Source organism: Echinops telfairi, unplaced genomic scaffold (assembly GCF_000313985.2).
Source record: "Echinops telfairi isolate 266 unplaced genomic scaffold, ASM31398v2 ScPeMD7_32;HRSCAF=126, whole genome shotgun sequence".
Lineage (NCBI taxonomy): Eukaryota > Metazoa > Chordata > Mammalia > Afrosoricida > Tenrecidae > Echinops > Echinops telfairi.
The window spans coordinates 902,009-924,315 of NW_022103929.1; the positions used below are offsets into that span (position 1 = coordinate 902,009).

The 22,307-nt window shown below is 40.8% G+C and overlaps 1 protein-coding gene across 1 annotated transcript in view; it reads left to right on the plus strand.

The window, feature by feature from the left end:
* Positions 1-22,307, plus strand: part of PSMB7 (proteasome 20S subunit beta 7) — a 65,850-nt gene that overhangs the window by 27,927 nt on the left and 15,616 nt on the right. Inside the window, exon 6 of the mRNA XM_004716463.3 lies at positions 3,069-3,127. Coding sequence (XP_004716520.1) covers positions 3,069-3,127 — 59 coding nt within the window. The remainder of the gene's footprint in view (positions 1-3,068; positions 3,128-22,307) is intronic.

Consider the following 22,307-nt stretch of genomic DNA (forward strand, 5'->3'; position numbering starts at 1 on the left):
TAGTATAAATGCTGAAATAATGGAACATCTCAGGACGTTATTGTGGCTTATGGGATAAGTGAGATGTAATATTTAAATGTTTTGGACATCACATGGCTGGTGTATGAATTATGGCATTTGCCTGATGTTTTAGTTTTTCTAACTATGTTGGACCAATGTGTAGGCAACTTGAATGAGAATATTAAAAATACAGGCCTCATGGAATTTATTTATTTATTTATAAACGGTCAATTTCCCATTTGCGTTGTTGTGAATTTATGTAAGGGTTTGCATTTTGTACTCTTGCCACTTGAGCAATTACAGTCGGTTTTGAAAGTGTAACTATAGTTACCTAGTAGAAACCTGTTGACCAAGGCAGTCTTCCCCCTTTCCTAGCACTTCTGTTATTTCTGAAAAGGGGGCGCCAAAGGCCTCTTTTCCTAAAAAGCTAAATAAGAGCAGGAGCTAATTTGCAAGCGATTTTGAAATGGGTTTTAATATTGAATTTCTCTTTTCTTGTTTATTTTGGGGCCCTCTTGAACTTCAAGGGTGGGGGGAGGGCAAGCGCAAGAGAGTGTGTGTGTGTGTGTGTGTGTGTGTGTGTGTGTAGGTGTTAAAAAGGAAAAGCCAGAAATAACTCCCAAGCCCTATGTTTACCTGTCCTACTTGTTGTAACACTTAAAACAAAAACACCTGTTTTTGATAATGTGGGGGGTCTTCCCCCATTTTCCGTTTTGTTCTAAGTGCCTACAGATATAGTATGTAATTTCCACGTAACAGAACATCTATCGGCATGTCGTTTCTAAGTAGGAAAAAAGCTTTTGATAAAGGAAGATGTACCTGGGAGAAATATTTTTTATTTCTTAAAATATTGGGTAGAGCTAAGCAGGAGGAAATATATATAGCTAAGAAAATAAAAAGAGTAGAATGAATTTATTTACTATGATATTGCCAAAGAGAATGGCCCAGGAGAAAAAACAGGGCCAATAATTTTAAAGAAAGACGCCTCTTTAAGGTGAGCCTGGTTTCTCCTGTTTAACTATAATCTTGCCCATTATTCCAGAGTTGTTAAGCGGATGTAAATACCCACTCTCCCCTGCCCTTTTTAATGCGTATTTCGGGCCTCTGGGTTTTTTTACCCTTGGGCAGAGATATTCTTGGACCAGGTTGGAAATGGCATGCCTGCTGTTGGCTCTGCAGGAGTGTGTGTGTGTGTGTGTGTGTGTGTGTGTTCTTCTCACTCCCCTCAAGCCCCACCCCACCCCTGTGCATTGGCAATTTTCTTGTGTCTTTTTGACTGCTGTCCTTTGTTTTCCACACAATCTGCTATTTTTATTATTAAGCCCAAGACTGAGACTGGCTCTGTCTAACCTGTGCCAGGAAACTGAAACTTGGGTTGCTTTTTCCCTTTGATCTCTTGAGTTTCAAAGTAAAAGTATGATTATTGATAATTTGGTTCTGTCTCCAGATTCCCAAGGAATTTGGAGATTTGGTTTTGATGAATTTATACTTGCATATATGCTAATTCTGAGTTGCATTGCCTTTATTATATCTGATTTTTCTCATTTCAAACAGCTTTTAAAAAATATTTTTTAAGGTTTCCTTTTATTTTTAAAGGAGGGGAAAAGTAAGTAGGGTTGCCTTTTGCTCCCAAAGCCTAAATGAATAGTCAGTGCTTGTAATGCTGGTCTCCACTTGCTGCTTCCCACTGCTTTTAGCTGTGATGTATCCGGTCCTGTGAAGGTAATGATCCTCAACTGCAGCAATATCCCGTAACAGGAGTATCTGTCATATTCATTGGGATTACCATGTTCATTGATTTGTGTCTGTAAATCTGCTGTTTCTACCCTTTAAATTTGATCTATAATTGGACCTCCTTAAATGGTTCAGATAAGGTAGTCTGTTATTTTCTCAATGCAGCATTGCTGTCAGCTCCCCCTTTTTCATTATACATTCAGCAGACTTGAGAAAATCAGCAGGACACCTCATTTGAAACTGTTTAATCGCTGCCTTTTTCCTTTGCTAAACCATTGAGGTGGTCAAGCGATGTACACAAATCATTTTAAATAGAAAATATGGTTTTCTCGGTGACCCAGCTAAATAGATAGTGTTATGCAAAACAAGTTAAAAAGTAATAAATGCCAAAAAAATCTTCTAATTGGAGTAAAAAATTGTGGGCAACTCGGTCCTCTCTCCAAAAGTAGAGTGTCCTGAAATATTGCCAGCACCCTGGAAAGACAAGATGATGGTTTTCTAAAGATTCTCTGGTTTCGGAACAAAGCAAGTTTACATTTTCAAATAGTGCCGAGCTGCCTTTTACATCCATTCAAAGGGAACCCACACTTATTTGTAATGCGTGTACATCCTACTTTTGTGAGGATAAATTTGCTATCCTTAATATCTATGCAGCATAACCTTTCAGCCATTTGCTATTGTGATAATAAATTTTTGTTTCTTTGTCTGTCATTTTGTCTACTCAGCTGTTACTCTTCAAAGTACAAACTAAAAATAATAGCTCCAAATAAATGCCACATAATAAAGTGTTTTACAGTTGTCGCTGGAATAACCTGGTGGCGGCAGCTTGCAGTCCTAATACCATTGCTGGTGCGGTAGTTTCTTCCTTGTGTCAAGGTGACTGTACCAGGACAGTCATTAAAACAATCTATTCTTTCTAACTGACTTGGTATTTAGCTCTCTACCCAGCAGCCTGCAAAGGCACAGTTGTGCAGCCTGAGACAACAGCGTAGGTTATATGAAATTATGTGGCATTCGCTTTTTGAAAAAATACAAAATTCTCCATAACCTCATTTTCATGCTTCAGCATTTTGCTGTGAATAATTTACAATGATTCCTGTCAGAGGTAGAAATAGGGCCAGTTGCAGGTTTGCCCAAGGTAGTGGTAAGTGTGACTCAAGTCTTTTGAAGAGTGCTGTTTACCTGGTTTTATGGCCGTACAGGATTAGTATTGACATTAGACTTGAATGTGACACTGGGAGTGTCTTGCCATTTTTGCTGCCCTGAGATAAACTTGAGGTAGAGAAGTTGGGATTTGGTAAAAATAGATTAAAAATGCAATCTTTTCCCTGCAGGTTCTGGTTCCTTGGCAGCAATGGCTGTATTTGAAGATAAGTTTCGGCCAGACATGGAGGTATGTGAAGTTGCAGCACTTGTATTGTCTTTCACATTTTCCCAGCTGTGTGCCCATCACTGACAAATTACTTGCTGGTTCCTCCAGAGCTTTACAGCACTGTCGTTCGTTGGGATGCCCCATGGCGCAGGCACTTAGGGTTGCTGAGAAGACCGCTTTCTTGAGAAAGCATCATTTTTAAATGAGATTAGGATTCTGTTCTCATTTCTCAATGTGAAAATTTATTCCCGTATCAGCATTATTTTCTGTTTGGGGTTCTTAAGTACACAGAGGAAAATACGATATACTAGGTCACTTAGAAAAAAAGAGAAGGGAAAAATAGACTTCCAGTCTTCTAACTGAAGGAGTGGCATTCCTAAGGCTCCCGCGATCCATTAGGACTAACAAAGGTATAGGGAGGAGGACTCCGTGATGATTTTCGTTTAGAAAATCACTTCAGTAATGTCAAGCCCTCCTTTAGGCCACATTAATCTTTTCAAATGTTCTTGAAAGCTATGTCTACTTCCAACCGATCGGGGCCTCCATATGTTAAAGAAAAACGGGGTGGCAGCGCAAGCGGAGTCCGAGGTCTAATAAGTGACTTCGCCCTCTGCTAAAGCAACTTTCTATTAGTGAAGAGTTTGAATTTGAAATGAGTCAAAGGCCAAGGATTTAATAATGGTGTCATTTGAGAAAATAAAGGGGAATGTGAACGTCCCTTCAATGAAACTCTTCTGATATTATCGATCTGAAAATGTGCTTCTTGGATCAATTTATCTTTAACTCAGACACTTAGTGCTCTGCATTAGCTAACTGGGAGATCTTGAAATAGGTTGAACAAATTCCCACTTAAGGTTGATAATGTGCAGTTATAATTCCAGATGACGAGAATTTGACTCAGAATAATAATTCATTAGAATCTCTGGATAGGGCAGGTGGTTAACAGTGCTCAGGTGCTAACCTAAAGGTTGATAGTTCCAGTCTGCCCAAGAAGCTCCTAGAAAGACAACCCTAATGATCTACATCCTGGAAATGTCTCATTAAAAATCCTACGGAGTAAAGTTCTAATCTGACACACATGGGGGTTGCCATAACTTGGAATCAGCAAGTAATTAGCAACAACAAATTATAATCACTTTATTAAGGTTAAAGTAGTACCTGCTTCTTGGTGGTTATGTGAGTTTAAAAATAAACAGAAGGTAAATAAGAGTATAACAGCTGCCCATAAGTTAATACGTTTAGAAATAAAAACAGAGGTTAATAGTGGAGACGAAAAACATTCATTGTGAAGACAAAGTAAGTGACAGTGCTGGCCATACTACTTGATCCGGTGCACTCGAAATGATTTGATGTTAGTGAAGGCCTAGACTGCCCAGGAGAATTGTGAGGAAGCTGGGGCACTGGCCCTCTTGAACTGGTGGAAATAGGGACACACTGGTTTTAAATTTCCAACTTTTGTGTTTTCCCTCTTAACAGGGAGGCTTTATTTTGTCTTCTTGGAGCCCTCCATCAACTTTCCTTTCTTGCTTATTTTGAATTGCTTATTTGACAACTGTCTGTTGTGGGAACAGATTCTGGGCAGGCCTCAAACAGAAACCCAGCAGAGGAGCGATGTGCCCACTCACATCTAGCATGGATCACTGCAGTTGCCATTGCTGCACACTTCTTGGAGCACTGCATTCGGATAGAACGATTCAGGCTATTATAACTAGGAATTGTTTGCCAAACAAAATGTTTAGGCCAGGTGCATGACATCAACTCTTTGGCTTTATTGTTATGACAAATTCAAGAAAGCTCTAAGTCCCCACCCCCCCTTTCCACTACAAACCTGTGCCTTGGACAGGGTGTATGTGGAATGAAAGCCCTACCCTACTTGCTTTCCCATCTCTGTGGCTGCACTGCCCAACCTATGAGCCATTATGATGGAGTACTTGAAATGTGGTTCGTGGGAATTAAGAGGTGCTGTTACGTATAAGACATGCCACATTTTGAAGACTTAGCCCCCCTTTTGAAATATCAGTGATTTCTTTATCGATTACATGTTTAAATGATACTATTTTTAATATATAGAATGAAATGGAAACAATACAGCTTCACCTCTTTTAACTTTCTGATTTCTGAGTGTTTTATTATGGTTTGGGTGTGAGTTTAAAGAACAAACTCAACTTACATCCTTTTTGTCATGGTATACTTTCCATTACTTGGGCGCCGTGTTTCCTCTGGCCTATCTTTCCTGCCCCTGCCTGCCTTCTGGCATGTGTTTTGGGGCAGCTGCTGCCTTCTTGGTCTCATGTGGTTGAATGATTTGAGGAGCACTTCCCCTGGTGGTATACATTTCGTTTGTTTTGTAGGTCTGTCTATTGTTTGGCTGAAAGGTAAGTTCAATTCCAGGTTTTAAAGGATATCTCAGGGCCCTGGTCTCAGGGGCTACACCAGTTTCTATCAGACCTATAAGACTGGTCTTTTTTATGGTTTTGAATTGTGTTCTGCCATTTTTTTCCCACTCTGACTAAGACTTTCTGTTGTGATCCTGATCAGAGCAGCTGACACTGGTAGTCAGGCAACATCTAGTCCTTTTGGGCTCAGGGTAATGAAGGTGATGTATTGTGTGGTGGTTCATTAGTCCTTCGGGTCTTTGCTTTTTTCTTCACTCTTTTTTTGTTCTGGATGGGAGGAAACCAGAAGTTGTATGTCTTTTAAAACCAGTCACTACTTAACCAAGTAGGATGCATAGCACTGTCGTTTGTGGACAATGTTATACCAATTAACTTGTATGTCTCCCAGCACTGTGATCCTAAGCCTTACTCATTCCCTCACAGTGTTTGGTTGTGGCTAAGAGGTTTGTATGACTTTGTCATGTAAACCCCCCCCCCCCATGCTCTTTTACGTATATGGATATATCTGTAGCCCATGCAAATGCATTTGTAGAAAGAGCCTCTTTCACATCTACATATGCCATCCTACACCTCTTCAGCTTACATATTTATGTACTCACTCAGAAATTGTTTGTATTACTGTTATTATAAGGTTGTTTATGTAATAGTATTTATCAGTGTTACCTTTTATTTACTGACTGTTTACAATCGAGGAGCCCTGTTCCGTGTAGTGGTTATGTGTCTGAATGGTTGGCAGTTTGAAAGACTGGGGTTTCTATTCCTGTCAACATTTAGAGTCTTGGAAGCCCATGGTGGTGGGGGTGAGGGGGCGCTGTGAGTCAGCATTGACTCAACGGCAGTGAGTTTTTAGTTTATAACAGTGATCTCATACTTTTTAATAGGTGGCTATTTGTGTGGAAACATTTGTTACATCTGTGGATCTCATATTTCTATTGGACTAGGACTAGGCTAGCATATTTCTTGAACTTGTCATTTGCATACTATACTTATACATCTAATGCCATAATTAGATGCTACCTATATTACTTGAAAAAAAAAGAACTTTTATAAATCTAGGTACAATTTGCATAGAGCAAAATACAGATTTTAAGTGTATACTTTGATAGGCTTTGGTATATGTAATTACCTAAGTTACTGTCACGCTCATCCAAATATAGAACATTTCTTTACCTCAGGAAATACTCTTTTCCAGTCTTTTCTCTTCCCCTCACTCCTGCAGCCAATTCACTTCAGCTTTATAATTTAAATCTACTTTTAAAATGTAATTTATGAAATTCTGGGATTGGTGTGCTGGCTATATATATATATATATATTTTTTTTTTTTTTTGGACACATGATCATGAGTATATACTAATGTAAAAGCATAGTTGATGTTCCACTATCATATGTAACTTAGACAAAGGACAAACTTTTTACTGCCATGGAGTGTATTCCAACTCAAAGACTCTCTAGGGCAGAGTAGAACTGTCCCTGTGTGATCCTAGATGGTAAACTTTTACTCTGACTGGCCTCATGGCTGCTGCTGTAGAAGACAGTGCACCTTGAATTTTGGTAGACATGTATGCGCGCATTTCTGCCCTGCTCTGTTCTTTCCTGCTTGCTCTTTGAATATACGGGTAGTTCACACATTTGAGTTAAGATGAGCTGTATTTAATAGTCTCTCTCATAGCTTAACATTAGTTAGGGAGCCCTGGTGGTGTGGTGGGCTACATATTGGGCTGCGAACCTCGAGGCTAGCAGTTCAAAACCACCAATCTGCCACGAGAAGAAAAGATTCACTGTTTTGGAAACCCAGAGAAGCAGTTTTATTCTGTCATATAGGGTTGCTTTGAGTCAGAATTGATTGGCTGGCTATGAGTTTCCTTCTTGTTAGTAAAATGTACCACATACAGTATTGTAGTACATCCTTTACAGATGTTATTTTTCTCAGATTTTCACTTGCAGATACTCACAGAGACACTGATACTGGTGTGGAGTAACTGATAATAAAAGGCCGTAGTAATGAACAATAAAAAAGAGGTATTCCGCTTATGTCGCAGTCTACGTAAACAGTGGTGTCATCAAGCAGAACTCTGCCATAATTTGGAGACTATCTGCATTATGTCCTTGCTTGCTTTGAAATTCTTGTTGCCAGTGTCTGTCAGAAGTGCCTTCAGCTTCCTCATTTGTGTCCCTGTGCTCCAGGGCATACTCCTGGCCCCTTTGCTTTGTGGCTGTGGGTAATCTTCCACGGCCAGGGAGAGAGTGACTTTCTTGGCAGCAGAGACTGTGAAATGTGCTCTTGTTCAATGTGTTACTTGAATTGAGATTGGATAGCTCTGAGCCAAACCAAAATCTGAGTCATCTGGGAGATAAAGGTGAATTTCTCTACTCCATCTGGAAAGTTCTGATGATAACTAGGATAACCCAAATAATTCATAGCATTGAGGATAGATTCAATAAAGCAAACACCTCTGTTAGATACACTAAGTAAGCACATTAAGGAAGACTAAACAAAAGGAGTAAAAAGGCATGTGCTCATTTGGAAAGGATAGGCCAAAAAAGCAGAACAGTGAAACCTGCCTAAGATTCCTAAATGCCGAAGGTGAGCCACTGCTGTTGCAAGTGTTTGGAGCCAGTGACTTGCCTCAGGTCAAAGCCGCCCTTGGTTCAAGTTTAAATGAAACTGCCTCCCAAACCATGGGTGTTTAAGGTGCTGGCATTAAAAATCCTTAAAATAAATTTTCCTCAACTGTGACCCTAGTACTGCTTTCAGTGTTCATGTGTTCTTTTATTTGCTCCTTGCTGCTCGTGGTTATGCATTGAGTGGCTAACCTCAAGGTCAGCAGTTTGAAACCATCAGCCGCTTTGTGGGAAAAAGATGAGGCTTTCAACTCCTGTAAAGAGTTACAATCTTGAGGACCCACAGGGTTAGTTCTATCTGCCCTAGAGGGTCGCTATGAGTCGCCATCAACTTGACGCATAGCATTTGTTTGGTTTGATGAGATTTTGTCTGGAAGTTCTTGGAGGACAGGGGCTGTACTGATTGATTTCTATTTCTTTATACCCAGCATGGCAGTAGCTCCATAACATCCAGCCAGTATTTGTTGAATGAGTGGATAGAAAGATGACAAAAGCTACTTTAATCAGAATTCACTTGCTCGGTAGCCAAATCCTGAGACAACTATACTTCTCCCAGTAGCTTCCAGATGAACCATCAGGGTTCATAATGATGTTAGCTGTGATAGGAGATGAAGGCCTAACAATTTGTATTGCTTACAGGTGATGAATCTCAGGCTCTGCTTTTTTATCAGCTCATTGAGATATTATTATACCAATGTATTTGGACAAAGTGAATTGTGGAGTGAGTCGATGACGAATTGCACAGAGCCATTCCTCTAGTCTGTTGTTAGGGGTGGTACGAGAATTAAGCTCCCTCCTGATCCTCATTAGCTGAATGAAAAGTTGTAATAATCATGCCATGGTCTTTTCATTCTATTTCCAGTTATGGTAGTTTAAGGGATTTGACCATAGTACACAGAAACAGAGATTCAGAGTGTTGGTTTGGTGAGGCTGTCTATCTTGAAACTTGCTGAAACAGAGTGCAGAATTTAGGTTGGGGAGGGAATTAAGACAATGAATTTGATTACTTGGGTTAGTTTTACTTTCATTCTGGTTCTTTGTAAAGAGCAAAGTTTCCATTTGGCCCAGTGAGGAATTTAAAGTCCTGAAGATTACAATTCATTAGAATGGGTAGAAGATTAATATTTAGCTGTCAAGATTAATACTGCCCCCTCCTTTGCACTAATTGTCAGAATCGCTTGTGAGGGCTGCTGAAGGGGAGTGGTGTGCGGTAGGACCCTCACATCCCAGGGAGATGATTCAAAGGCAAACTGTCCTGCACCCTCTGGTATCGACTTGCAAATTAGCATCTGGAATCTAATTAAACAAGCTTAATGAAAGTAGCAGCTGAATGCTGCTGGAAAAAGACAATCGGCTCTCCCCCTCCTCTCTGATACATGTTCTGTACTATTGAAGTTGGTCACCAAACACATCAGATGAGCACAGTTAAAAAATTAGCATTTATTTGAAGAATAGAAACTGGTTTTTATTTTGTTATGCGTTTGGCATGCTCTGGTGTCCCATGAGAGCCATGCCACAGCAGATCGTGCACAATATTTATAAATCCATGACAGGCAATAATAGCAACTTGAACAATTCTTTTGCTAGAATCTCAAGTTGAGATCTGCCAAAAGCTGAGAGGATCAGCTCTGCAGTGGCAGCTGCTGTGCCCTACAGTTAGAATTCTAGACTTTGAAGATGCTCAACTGAAAGAAATGAAGACTGCAGGCTTAGCCAATTTTTGCAGGTTTCTAGAGCTCTGGCTCTCTGCCTTTTTGAAGATGAGTTGCTGAAGCGTCTACCATTGCCTGAGGCGTGCTAACACCAGCAGGATCTTTTTTCCCCCTAGCCTTAGTGTGTCTTCAGTTTTAAGTAGCACATGCTTAGTCAGTGCCAACTGTGATGGTCCTTTCTCTGGTTGCAATACCGGGGGATGAGCTCTTACCCTATATCCTTCAGAGAGAGCCTGTGAAGATAGATGGTGACGTATACAAGTGCCACTTCAGCTCTGATTTATGGAGTCATATTTCATCACTCGGCAAGTGTTGGCCTCTAGAGAAGCCCTTATAGACTGCTAAGGATGTGAGCAGCTATCGCCCTAAAGGCTTGTGGCTACCTCACAAATGTGATGCCAAGTGTCTAGCTACCGAGGAAACAATTAATCTGTTATTGCAGGCAGCTATGGATCCACCTTGGATAATGAGAAGATTGATAACCACGATGGTGTTCTGACAGGAGATCTTAGAAGTAGCTGTAGGTTTATTTAGCAGGAAGACGTTGGATTTGCATATTCACTTTGCTTTGCAGATGGACATTAGTGTGAGAGATCTGCATTAATGTATTTTTGAAAATCTGCAGTTTGGCACATAGCATGTTGGCAAAGGAAAAATATGAGGTTCATGGAAAAATGGCATAAAAAGACAGTGGAAATTTTCCGTGGACATTTTGAAACCCCTTTGTAAGAGCCTAAGTGTAGTCATCAGATGGGGAGAGAGGAATGGCAGTGAGCCAGCTTCCTCTCTGTACCCACAGCACCAGCAGTAAGACTGGGTAAGACATAGCCCAGGCTTTTCATCTATAACATGGATATCCAGGTGCCATTCTCCAGATTGTTGAGATGGTTAGATATGGTCTGTAAAACACTGTATGTTGCATCATGTACAAAGCAGGCTCTGAAATAAGGCCACTGCTTTTAGTTTTTAGTTAGTAGCAGGATACCAATATCACATAGCAACAGCTAACTGTTTTTTTGTACTGGCATCAGGCTCAGTGGTTTATAGCATAATGCAGATCTGATCCTTTTCCCTAACTGGAAAAAGTCAGAGCTAGACCTATGTAGTGGGCATAGTGATGGTAGATGATGCCTGTTTAACACATTACACAGCCCACAAAAGTGTTGGCCTTTTTACCATAGGGAGAAAATGCAGCAGTCACAATAGCTGATGCTCAGTGACTGCTTATAATATGCCAGGCCCTCTTCCAACAGCTTGTTACACATCCTCTCATTTACTTTTCAGCCTGTGATGCATTGGTGTTTTGTTGTTCCCGTTTTGTAGGGAAGACAATTAGGTCACAGAGAAGCTGAAGACCTTGTCTGAAGTCACTCAGCTAGTAAGTGATAGAGTCAAGATTTGAACCCTGGTCAGGGTGACTTTAAGAACCCTCCAGAATAATCAATTCTATCCCCTTTTCAAAGCCTGCAATTCTTTGACAACAGAGTGGGGAAGACATCTTATGCCAGGTGAGCAGAGGTGGGTGCTGCTCAGGTGGTGCCATGCCTCTCCTCCCCCATGAGGCCTTGTGAAGAGGGCAGAAAGCCAAGCAAATGTCAGAGGAGATGTATAAACCCCCTAGGTAAGATCAGTGATCGGAAAGGACCCAAGTATAGATTGGTACAAGAAAGGAAGGCAGACATAAAGAGATATTGGTAAATAGAAGAGTTACTTGGTTATGGGATATATAGAATTCACTCTGAATTTTACACTTTTTTTTGTATTTAAGTCTTCTCCAACTCAGTCCTGTGATTGTCCCCTTCCCACAATAAAAAAGTTTCAAATAATTATTTGCAAAAGAGCTGTTTTTCTCTACATAGCTAATATTCAGATGGCACAGCTCTCATATTTAGTAATGAGACCATGAAATCTGTAAGTATTGGCGGATGGCATTTGTCCATTTGAGGCAAATCATGAATAGCTTAAACAACAATAAAAATAAATAAATAAGCAAGACTATCATATTTGAATAATGAGGTGTGCTTTCTCCCCCCAACTGCCAAAACTTTTTAATCTTCGTCAACAATTGTTCTGTCCTCCGTCTTATTTAGGTTGCATCTGTGCAGCTCTGAGCTCAGGAGCCCTGACAAGCGGCATATGAATTCTGTATTCATTAGTGATCTTGATCCAAATGCCTCTGTCCCTGCCACAGGGGCTCAGGTGTGGAAGCTGCTGGCTAATCCCACCAGCTGACATTCAGAGGTTTAATGACTCCATAGGAAGGTGACCACTCGCTGGGAGGTTTGCTGGCGGAACCCACACCACAGACAATGGAGATCAAGGAAGACTATCAGTGTTTAACTGATGCACCTTTCTGTGTGACTTGGACCCTGTTGGCATCAAACAGTGTTTTAAGCAAATGCAAAATTAGGGGGAAAAAATCTGACCTTCGATCACTATCATAAGCAATAGTTTCCCTGTCTGTATTGATACCGTTTAAGGCTCTTTCTTGTAGCACTTTACTAGGTGTCTGCTTAATGAGCGGAAGCTGACTCACTTCCCCAGAGTTTAGATTTTAAAGTTATGTTTGTCTAATTGTTACATCTGTTTAGGTATCTTGTATACCTGGGAAATGCACAGAGTGAAAGTTATCTTTTAATAAGAGCTCTTAAGGACTTATCCTGGTATTTTTGTTATTTTGATCACTAGCTTTTAATAAAGTTCAGTTAGAACATGACTTTGACTTGTGACATGTCCCTAGATGGCTGGCTTTTTTAGGCCCCCTGTTGTTGGTTGGCAAGCAAAGTATAAGGAGCTCTGGTGGTGGAGTGGGTTAAACAACACGTTGCTAACTGAGAGGCCAGTGATTTGAAGCCACCAGCTGCCCCACAAGAGAAAGATGTGGCAGACTGCTCCCGGAAAAATCTACAGCCTAGGAAGCTCTGTGGAGCAGTTAGGTTCTGTTTCATAGGGTCGATACTTGTTGGAGTTGACTTCTAAATTTTCTTTCACAAAACTTACGCAGTTAGTGTGCTGAACAAATAACCCGAAAACTAGATGGTCTGTAGAGGAATACATCAGGATTGAAGGAAGACAACTGTGCAGACAATGCAACCTTCCTCATTAAAAGTGAAGACTACTTAAAGCACTTACTGATGCAAGTCCAAGACTGCAGCCTTTAGTGTGGATTATGCCTCAACATAAGACGCAGATTCCCAGTCAACACGGTGGTGGATGGAAACGAGTCATTCTCCTGAAACTGCAATCAGCACCCATGGAAGCAGTAGCCAGGAAATCAGTCACTACATTGCATCGGGCAAATCTGCAAAAGGCCTCGCTAATGTGTTAAAAAGCAAAATGTCATTTTGAGGACTAGGGTGCACCTGACTCAAGCCATATTTTCAGTTGTCTCATACCAGGGGGCACCCCCTCCTCTCGCCCAAACAACAACTTGTTTGCAAAACTGTGTAAACTTTTTCACACAACAACCTTATCACCTTTGAAGTACTCACCATTACACTAATACATTTGCCAAATCTGCAATTCCATTCTTGGGAAAATTTTTCAATGTTTGGATGGACCTCCTTGTTTTTTTTTCTTCACCTCTTCTATGTTGTCGAATTGCTGTCCTTCCATGCCCCTCTTCAGTCACGGAAATAAAAAGAAGTCACAAGGAGCGAGGTCATGTGAGTAAGATACATGGGGCAAGAGAGGCATGCTGTTTTTTGCCCCAAATTGGCACTGAGATGGCTGCTTGAGCAGGTGCGTTGTTGTGGTGGCAAAACCAGTCCCCTGTCTGCCACAAATCAGGCCTTTTTTGTCACACAGTTACGCAATCTTTTCAGAACCTCTAAATATAAAGCTTGATTAACAGCCTGACCTGGTGGAACCAACTCCAAACGAATTACGAGTTGACATTTTCACCTGTTTGGGAAGTTAACTGATGTCCAGAATGAGGTTTGTCATCAATCAATTTTCACATTTTTTGAAATGAGAAAACCACTTGTACACTTAAGTTTTCTCCATAATGTTGACCTTGTAAGCTATGTTCAACATCACAATAGTTTCTGTGCATTTTTCCCGAACTGGAAATAAAATTTCACAGTTGCCGCTGTTCTCTTAAATCAGCCATCACAAAAAAATGAGGTTTGCGCAAAACTGCTTTCACTGAAAAATTCACTGTAACGAGAGAGAACCTTCCTAGGCGATGCCACTGGGTGCACTAACTCGAGCTAGTTGTTCCATGCTTTCCTAGTGGGAAAAATGCATACCACAAAAGCTTCATCCAGTACAATTTCAGTTTTTTGGGGGGTAGCTCCTCATATGCATGCAACAGCAGGCCCATGAACAAGGAAAACCAAACAATTATAGATATCATTGAAATGATGGAGTTGGTGAAGAATTTTAAGTATCTCATGGACTGTCAACAATCTGAAGGTCTGGTGGCAGAGTGGTTACACATTGGACTGCTAATCACAAGGTCAGTAGTCTGAAATCACAGCCCCTCCTCAGGAGACAGATGAGACTGTCTACTCTGAGAAATTACAGCCATGGAAACCCATAGGGGCAGTTCTACCTTACCCTGTAGGTCACTATGAGTAAGAATTGATTTGATGGCAGTGAGTTTGGTTTCGTCAGGAAAATGAACAAATTGTCTTGGAAGAAGTATAGCCACAATGTTCCGTAGAAGCTAGGATGGCAAGATTTTTGTCTCATATACTTTGGACATGTATCAGGAGGGACCAGTACATGGGGAAGGGTATGATGCTTGGTAAAGCAGAGGATCACTGAAAAAGAGGGAAAGGGTCAACAAAATGGATTGGCCCAGTGGCTGTAACAATGGGCTCAAACATAGCAATGGTTGTGAGAATGCTGCAGGACCAGACCGCATTGTGCTCTGTTGCACATGAGTACCTGAATCAGAACCAACTCAGTGGCACCTAAGTGTAGGACATTATTATTTTACAGTGGATTCATTCAGATCTTCTTCACATACCATAACCACGTGTTCAAGGTATGCACTTTAGTGTCTTGGAGTATAATCAGAGTTGTGTAATTGTCACTACAGTCAATTTTAGAACATTTTCATTACTCCCAAAACAAAATCTTCTACCCAGCAACATTGATCTAGTCTGTCTCTTTAGATTTAGCTACTCTGGACAGGTCATATAAATGGGCTCATACAATATGTAGCCCTTTGGGTGTGGCTCCTTTCACTGTAGACAGTGTTTTCAAGGTGCATCCGTGCGGCAGTGTGCATCAGCTTCGTCCTTTTTTATGACTAACATTCTATTGAATGCATGTATCACATTTCAGTTATGCATTCATAGTTGATGGGTGTTTGGATTGCCTTCACTTTTTTACTGGAATGAAGAATACATTTAGGAACATTCGCATACTGGTTTTTGTGTAGACATACATCTTTATTTTGGGTTGGAATGTCTGGGTTACATAATGTGGCAGTTCTAGGTTTAATGCTTTGGAGAGCTGCCATGTTGCTGTCCAAAGCAGCCACATTCCCCCCCAGGGCCTCTGAGCATTCCTATTGCACTGCAACCTCTCCAGTGCTTTTCTCTTTCTAAGTTAAAAATATGTATTTTTAATATTAACTTCTTTGTGGATATGATGTGGCATCTGCTGGTGGCTTTAACGGGCTCCATATTCTTTAAGAACTGTAAGCAACTATGGAAATGTGTAGATTGAACTACTTGGTGGGTCTTTTTGCGGATGGATCTGGGCATTAATTCATTTTTGGTTGAGAGGCTGGCTTGAAGAATTACCTGTTAAGTCTTTCGATAATGAAACACTGTTGTTGGTTAATGCTTCCTGCCAGAATCAACTATTTTCCATTGGCCCCCCCTTTAAAAACTGAGCTTGTTTTGAATTTGATCCTGTTGGTGAGCCAACTTTAGAGAGGCAGAAAGGAATTTGTTGTATTAAGGTTACTCCTTTGGGTTTTCTTGCTCACATTATAGTTTTGTGATACTTTGTAGAGCAGAAGGGAATTTTCTTTGGTTCTTCACCTGATGATTTCAGTGGCCTTTGCTTCCTGCCACAGAGCTTGAAATACCTGAAATAATTGCTTCTCTACCGTTGATTCTCTAGCACTCGCTAGGCATCTTTGAATTAGAAATGGCCACTTAAAAGCCCATTTCTGTGGTCGAGTCTGTGTCGAGTTGTGGTGATGTCTTTAGAATCCCAGTTGGTGTTGGTGGCTATTTATCCGTGCTACCCCTCTCCTCTGGTCTGTCTTTGATCAAGTTGCAGTTTAAATGTTTGGCAACAGGTGAAGGGGATTTTGGACTCTCTTCATTATGTCTCAAGAACTGAAAGGAGGTTGAATGAGAGGAGGTGATGGTAGACAATCACACCAAAATCTCCTGTGACCTGGGACTGGATTCCTTTGGGCCACCCAGCCTCTGGAGTATGAGAATGAACAAATCTTAGGAATGTGATGCTCCTAAGTTTTGGAGGTCTCTGTTTGGGGAAAAGATGAAGCCGCCTTTCTCATGCAGATTCACAAGGACACGGCTCCCCTGTCGTATGGGTGCTGTTACTTGGAATGCACTGGATGGCAGTGTATTTGTTATGACTAAAGAGAGTAATGATAAAAAAACAAAACAAAAAAAAGAGAGTAATGAAATCCTTTTATTCTAAAAGTGGTGCACTAATACAGAGAGTTCGTTGTTCTTCTGCCAAGAACGTTTTGTGCAAAACATGTTCCATGCCTTCTATCTGCTTTGTAAACAATTAACTTCATTTTCTTACATAATCGATATGCATTCAATCGCAGATGTTTATCTAGTACCATCTAAGTGCTGGATGTCCTGTGGCGGAGTGGGTTACAAGAATTGGGTTGCTAACCCCAACAAGGTCAGCAGTTCCAGAATTACCACCTGCTCTATGTGAGAAAGAGGAGGCTTTCTACTCCATAAAGAATTAGTCTCAGAAACCCAGGGGCAGCTTTACCTTGTGCTGTAGGGTCTATCTCTATGAGCCTGAATCGACTCCATGGCAGTGAGGTTTTTTTGGAAGTGCTAGATGCCACACTTGCTGCTCCAGTTCAGGGATATCTTTGAAAGAGGCCATTCTGTCCAACAGCAGATTCTTTATATAGCTAATGGCCAAGTTGGTTGAAAAGGTGTTCTTTTATGCTGTAGTAGAGAGGTAGTTGTTTATGATGCATTTCTTTGGAACAGGTGTTCCGTTTGAAATATTTTTGGTGTATGTATTTCCTATAATTATGAAATGTAGGGACATATATACTATATAGAAATATTTCACAAAGTATATGGCTTGCTACACCTGTGGCAGAGATTCTTACATCAAAGAAACAAGCGGCAGATTCAAGATAAAGCTAAGGAGAGTGAATGTCTTGTGGCTTTCAACTGTGTAGGTGGAATTTAAAAGATGATACTATTGCTAAGAAGATATCCTATGGTATGATTTCAAAGAGAAAATGTACTCGTACTCATCTGATCTCAAACGGAATTGCTTTTTGCTACCTTGGGCCTCGGGGCCATGATTCAAGGCCCTGCAATCACTCCCTTCATCGAGGTTCTTCTCTGTTACTCAAGCCAAGTAAAGCCAAGGTTGGAATGTCCTAAGATCCTTGGGAAAAGAAATGAAAGAATTTCTTTGATTCACTCATCTTATTCCATTCTAGAAATCCATTTGAAGAATGTAGAAAATCTTAAGTACTTATGGAACAGTGCCTTTTAGGGAAAGGGGGGAAAACCTTCATGAATTGCATCATCAGAAGTAAGGTTCTGTATCACAGGTCCAAGATGTTTCCTGTAGTCTGAGAAGGGTGAGCTCTTGAACTGATCTTGTCGAGGCTAGAGAAATAGAAGCCGTGAAATACAGACCCGAGTGTTACTGGATGGTAGCTTAGAATCTTATAAGTTTTGCCTTGGCAGGTAACTTGGCATAAATTGTTAATGTAAATCTGGGTTGGTGGTGAAGACGTTATTTTAGTAAAAAAGATAAACTGCTGATTAATTCAGCATAGAACTCAATTACAAATTGAAAGTGTCTCTGCGGGACTCCTGGACCCTAAAGACAGCAGATGTTGAATTGATACTCCAGCATATTTCACAGTAGTATGAAATATTAACATGGTTTATTATACTTGTGTGGTGTGTGCGATCAGAAAGGGGGAGGTGATGGGCATGTGGGTGTGCAAAACAGCCACACATTACAGATTCACTAATATACACTAACGTGTGCTTAAGAATTTTAGGGAAGTTTTTTCATTTTTTAATTTTTAATCAAATAGCTCTGTGGAAAAATTACGTTTAAAATAACGTTTGGGGCTAAACATTTCAATGTGATACCCGTGTAGGTTTACATTGTACATGTAAATGAACATAAAATAAAAGCCACAAACTTCCTAACATGGTACATTTAGATGTTAAGTGAAACCACTGCCTAGAACACAGAGGAACCCGAGGGCTTGAACTGTATGTATTTCATTGAGTTAATAGCTTTCATTGTTGGAACATTTTAAATGGCTGTTCTACTATTTTTGCCTTCTGATATAAAATATATTGTCACTTTAAAATGCCCGTGTAATTTGCCTGAGTAGAAGTTTTTAGCCCCCAAAAGTAAGATGTATGAATTGACGCCCCACTTTTGGCGGGACAGTCCCGATTTTTAACAGTTTTTCTCACGTCCCGCAGCAGTTTTAAAAGTCCGAATTTTGGAAAGAATGCATAACTAGCTAGGGTATACGGTTTTCGGCTGCCATGTGGCTATTTCGCCAGGATATGAGTTTTATCAATGGCGTCCTGCTTTTGTCCCGCTTTACCAATGTTAAAATCTGGTCACCTTGCCCAAAAGCCTCGCAATTTTCATGTAGCTGTATGAATTCAATGGGTGTGGGGGCTGGGGGATGCAGGGTGCGGGGGGCCATGTCAGCAAATTTTATATATTGAGATATCCAAATAAATAGAACTGCCAATATTTGAAGGGATATTGAAAATTATGTGGTGCAGAAGGATGAGACTAAAGTTGGCACAAACATTTCAGAGTCACTATTGCTTTTATGGCACTTTAATTAATTGTTAATTGGGAGTTAATACATATATCATTACATAGTTCAGTCACGTCAAGCAGTATTGTATAATTGCTACCACTAACGTTCTTTTTCTTTCTGGACTCCTTGACATCATCTCTCTTTTACACCCCCGACCCCTACCCCCCACTGTATCCCCTGCCCCCTGCAACCCTTATTCTACTTGCTGTCCCTATAGTTTCATCAGTCCTTAATTGCATATATTGAAAAACAGAACAACATGTAACACAACTTCAAGAGTGTGTGACCTCCAGTGATATAATACCTTTGAGAGATACCTTAATATGAACTAGCAAAAACAAAACAAGAATACAGAAAATGTTGAAAACCAGTTCACATCCAGGGTGCATCAGAGAGGGAACCAACTGACAAAGTTTCAGATTTATGCCTTTGATCTTCTGTACTCACCCCTCCAATGCCCTCTGTGTAGTGTAGCCCCTTTCCCCCCATCCTTCAGTTGTGGGTAGAGGGAGTTCACCGGAGGCTTGTTTCCTATGTAGTTCCCACAAATGAATCCCGGGCTCTCACTGGATGACAATCACTTTTGGTACATGGCGGCCTATATCAAGTCTTCATTCTGCTAGCCAAGTAAGAAGCTCTTAAAATAGCCAAATGATTGTGATTAGAATGAATAATCTCTAGATTCCTTCTTTTAAAAACTCCTAGAACACATCAGAATTGGTAAAGGCAAAAGGGCAGAGGTGAAAGTTTCTTGGTGCCCACTCCCCAGAAGAACATCTTCTGTGTCAGTGCTGGCATTGCTGCCACTGGAGGCCTTGTCAACTAGAGTGATTGGTTGCGGTAGTCCCGAGGCCGATGGTGGCTGGGCTTGCATCCCATCTGCCTGTGTTTTATTGATCTTTATTCCTATGTACCAACCTTTGTTCTTGTTATAGACACAGAACTGAAGAATAGCTTCTTTCTCCGAGACATTCACAGTTTAGTAGGAGTGGACAGATGGAATCTAATTGGGGGACTTCCGGATCAACTCAAAGAGCAAGTGGCTCCCCCAAAGGCTCCCTATGGGAGTCTTTTTGTCTTGACACTTGGGAAGGGTTAGGACCAGGAGACTGAGGAGCATCATGGACGGAGGCAGGTGGGATCCTGTCTGGATTTTCTCTCAGTTGTGTCGTCCTGGAAGTTTGAACAGCTGAAACCTACTAGGAGATGGGAAAGAGATAGCCCAGTGTCTAAAGTTGTCTGGGTGGTCATTTCCTGAGTCAGTGTGGCCATTTAATTAGCATTCGCTCATCAGTGTGAGATAAGGCTGGAGCTTAGCTTCCCTGTCCCGGCGTGTGAATATTTAGTTTAGAAAGCTGCCACGTTCCATTAGAGTGGTTGTGTTTCAGCAGTGGGTGCAGAAGCTGTGTAGACTTTTCAAATGTCCTTTGAGATTTACGGTGCAGTGTAATTGGGAGATGCTGGTACTTAGTGTGTTGTGCATGGCAGAAAGTGAGATTACCTGCTGTAATGAGACCCCAGCAGCATACCTCAGGAAGGTAGTTAAAGTTTTAACCTTAACAGATAATGTTACTCGTGGGTTTCTGTGAGATAATTTATACCACTCCTACTAACCCTGGAATTGTGCAAAACCAGAAAATTTTAAAATTATGCGAAGTTGTGTGAAACAGATTTTAAATTCCACCAAGTAGTTAAAGTGTAGGTGCACCGTAGTTGCCGCCACTGTTTGGTGCTGGCATACAACCAGGAGCAACATTCACAACAGTGATTTTAGAATATTAAAATAGAAGGGCTCATTTACTTTAGCTTCTTTTAGCTCAGATCAGTTGAATTGGGATCATAGAGGGTTGAAAATGGGCACAATGCAAAGAACAGGCATGACTTTGAAGAAGTCTGGGTTTGAAGGTTGATTTTTGTCTCTGTAGCCCAGTTTGTAAACTAGAAAAACTCACTTATAAAATGGGCTATTAGGAGAGACTTTGTTAGTAAATTTCTTGATAGGGTTAACAAAATGATGCTTTCATTATCCTCTCTCCCATCAACATTTTAAAAATTTATTTTAATTAATCATTTTATTGGGAGCTCTTACAGCTCTTGTAACAATTCATACATCAATTGTATCAAGCACATTTGTACATTGGTTGCATCATTTCCAAAATGTCATTCTTTCTACTTGAGCCCTTGGTATCAGCTCTTCTTTTTCCCCTTCCCTCCTTCCCCCACCCTCCCACCCCCCCATTGACATTTTAAAAGAAAATTTAAATGCACTAGCACTTTCTTGATCAATTTTATTTAAGATTATAATCACAAATAGCCCGATGGGAAAAATTATATGAAATGTTACCTTTTGCAGTGACATACGAGGTCAAAAAGATGTGGACACCTTCTGTTGGCTTAAAGGTTATGGTTATATGGTGGTAGTTGTTGGTGACACTTGGCTGTCAGTTTGCCATACTGTGGCGGCAGCTTGCTTGTTGCTCTATACTATTTCAAACACAAGTTTCAGCAGGGGTTACAGACCAAGACTAGAAAGAAAGTGCTGGTGATCCACTTCTGCTTCTACTTCTGTCTAAAAAAAACGCTAATCACACAATGTTCTGTTGTGATCCACAACGTTTTCATTGTTGGCTAATTTTCAGAAGTAAACCACCAGAATGTTCTTCTTGAGCAATTGGGTGAAATAGAGGGCCAGTGAAGGAGAGGAGGTTGGCCCTTTGTGAGTTGGTTTGGCACAATAGCTGAAACACTGGACTTGAATATGCCAGCCATTCTCATGAGGATGATGCAGGACAGGGCATCATTTCATTCATTGCGGTCTACACAAGAGCTAACCCTAAGTTATTCAACTTGATGGTAGATAACAACACCATATTTAGGAAAATTTGAATATTTGAATTTTATACTGATGCAATAAATTTGATATAGTTTTGCTTTGGAATTTGAGGAATACCAAGAGGGTTGGTAAAGTTCATAGAAAATGGAGTGAAAACATAATGGAATTTTCCCGCAGACTGTTTAAAGCCCTCTTGTATAAGGGCTCTTCAAGAATTCATCAGGAAGTCATTAATTCTCCAACTCCAAACAGACACCTTTGGGTAGATTCTGACTCATAGCAACTGTGCAAGACTGAGTAGAACTGTCCCATAAGGTTTCCAAGGTTATGCACCTTTCTCCTGGAGGGTTTGAACTACTGACCTTTTGGATACCGGCCCAGTGTTTACCATACTATGCCAGGTGGGCTCCTGAGGTTCTATATGGTGGTTGAGTGGGTTCTGCACTGGGCTGCTGATTGCAAGGCCAGCAGTGTGAAACCACCAGTGGCTCCATGGGAGAAAGATGAGGCTTTCTACTCCTCTGCATAGTTCGAGTTTTGGAAACCCACCCCCTCTAGGGTCACTGTGACTCGGAATCAGCTCTGGCAGTAAGTCTAATTTAAGCGTTACACAGCCACACC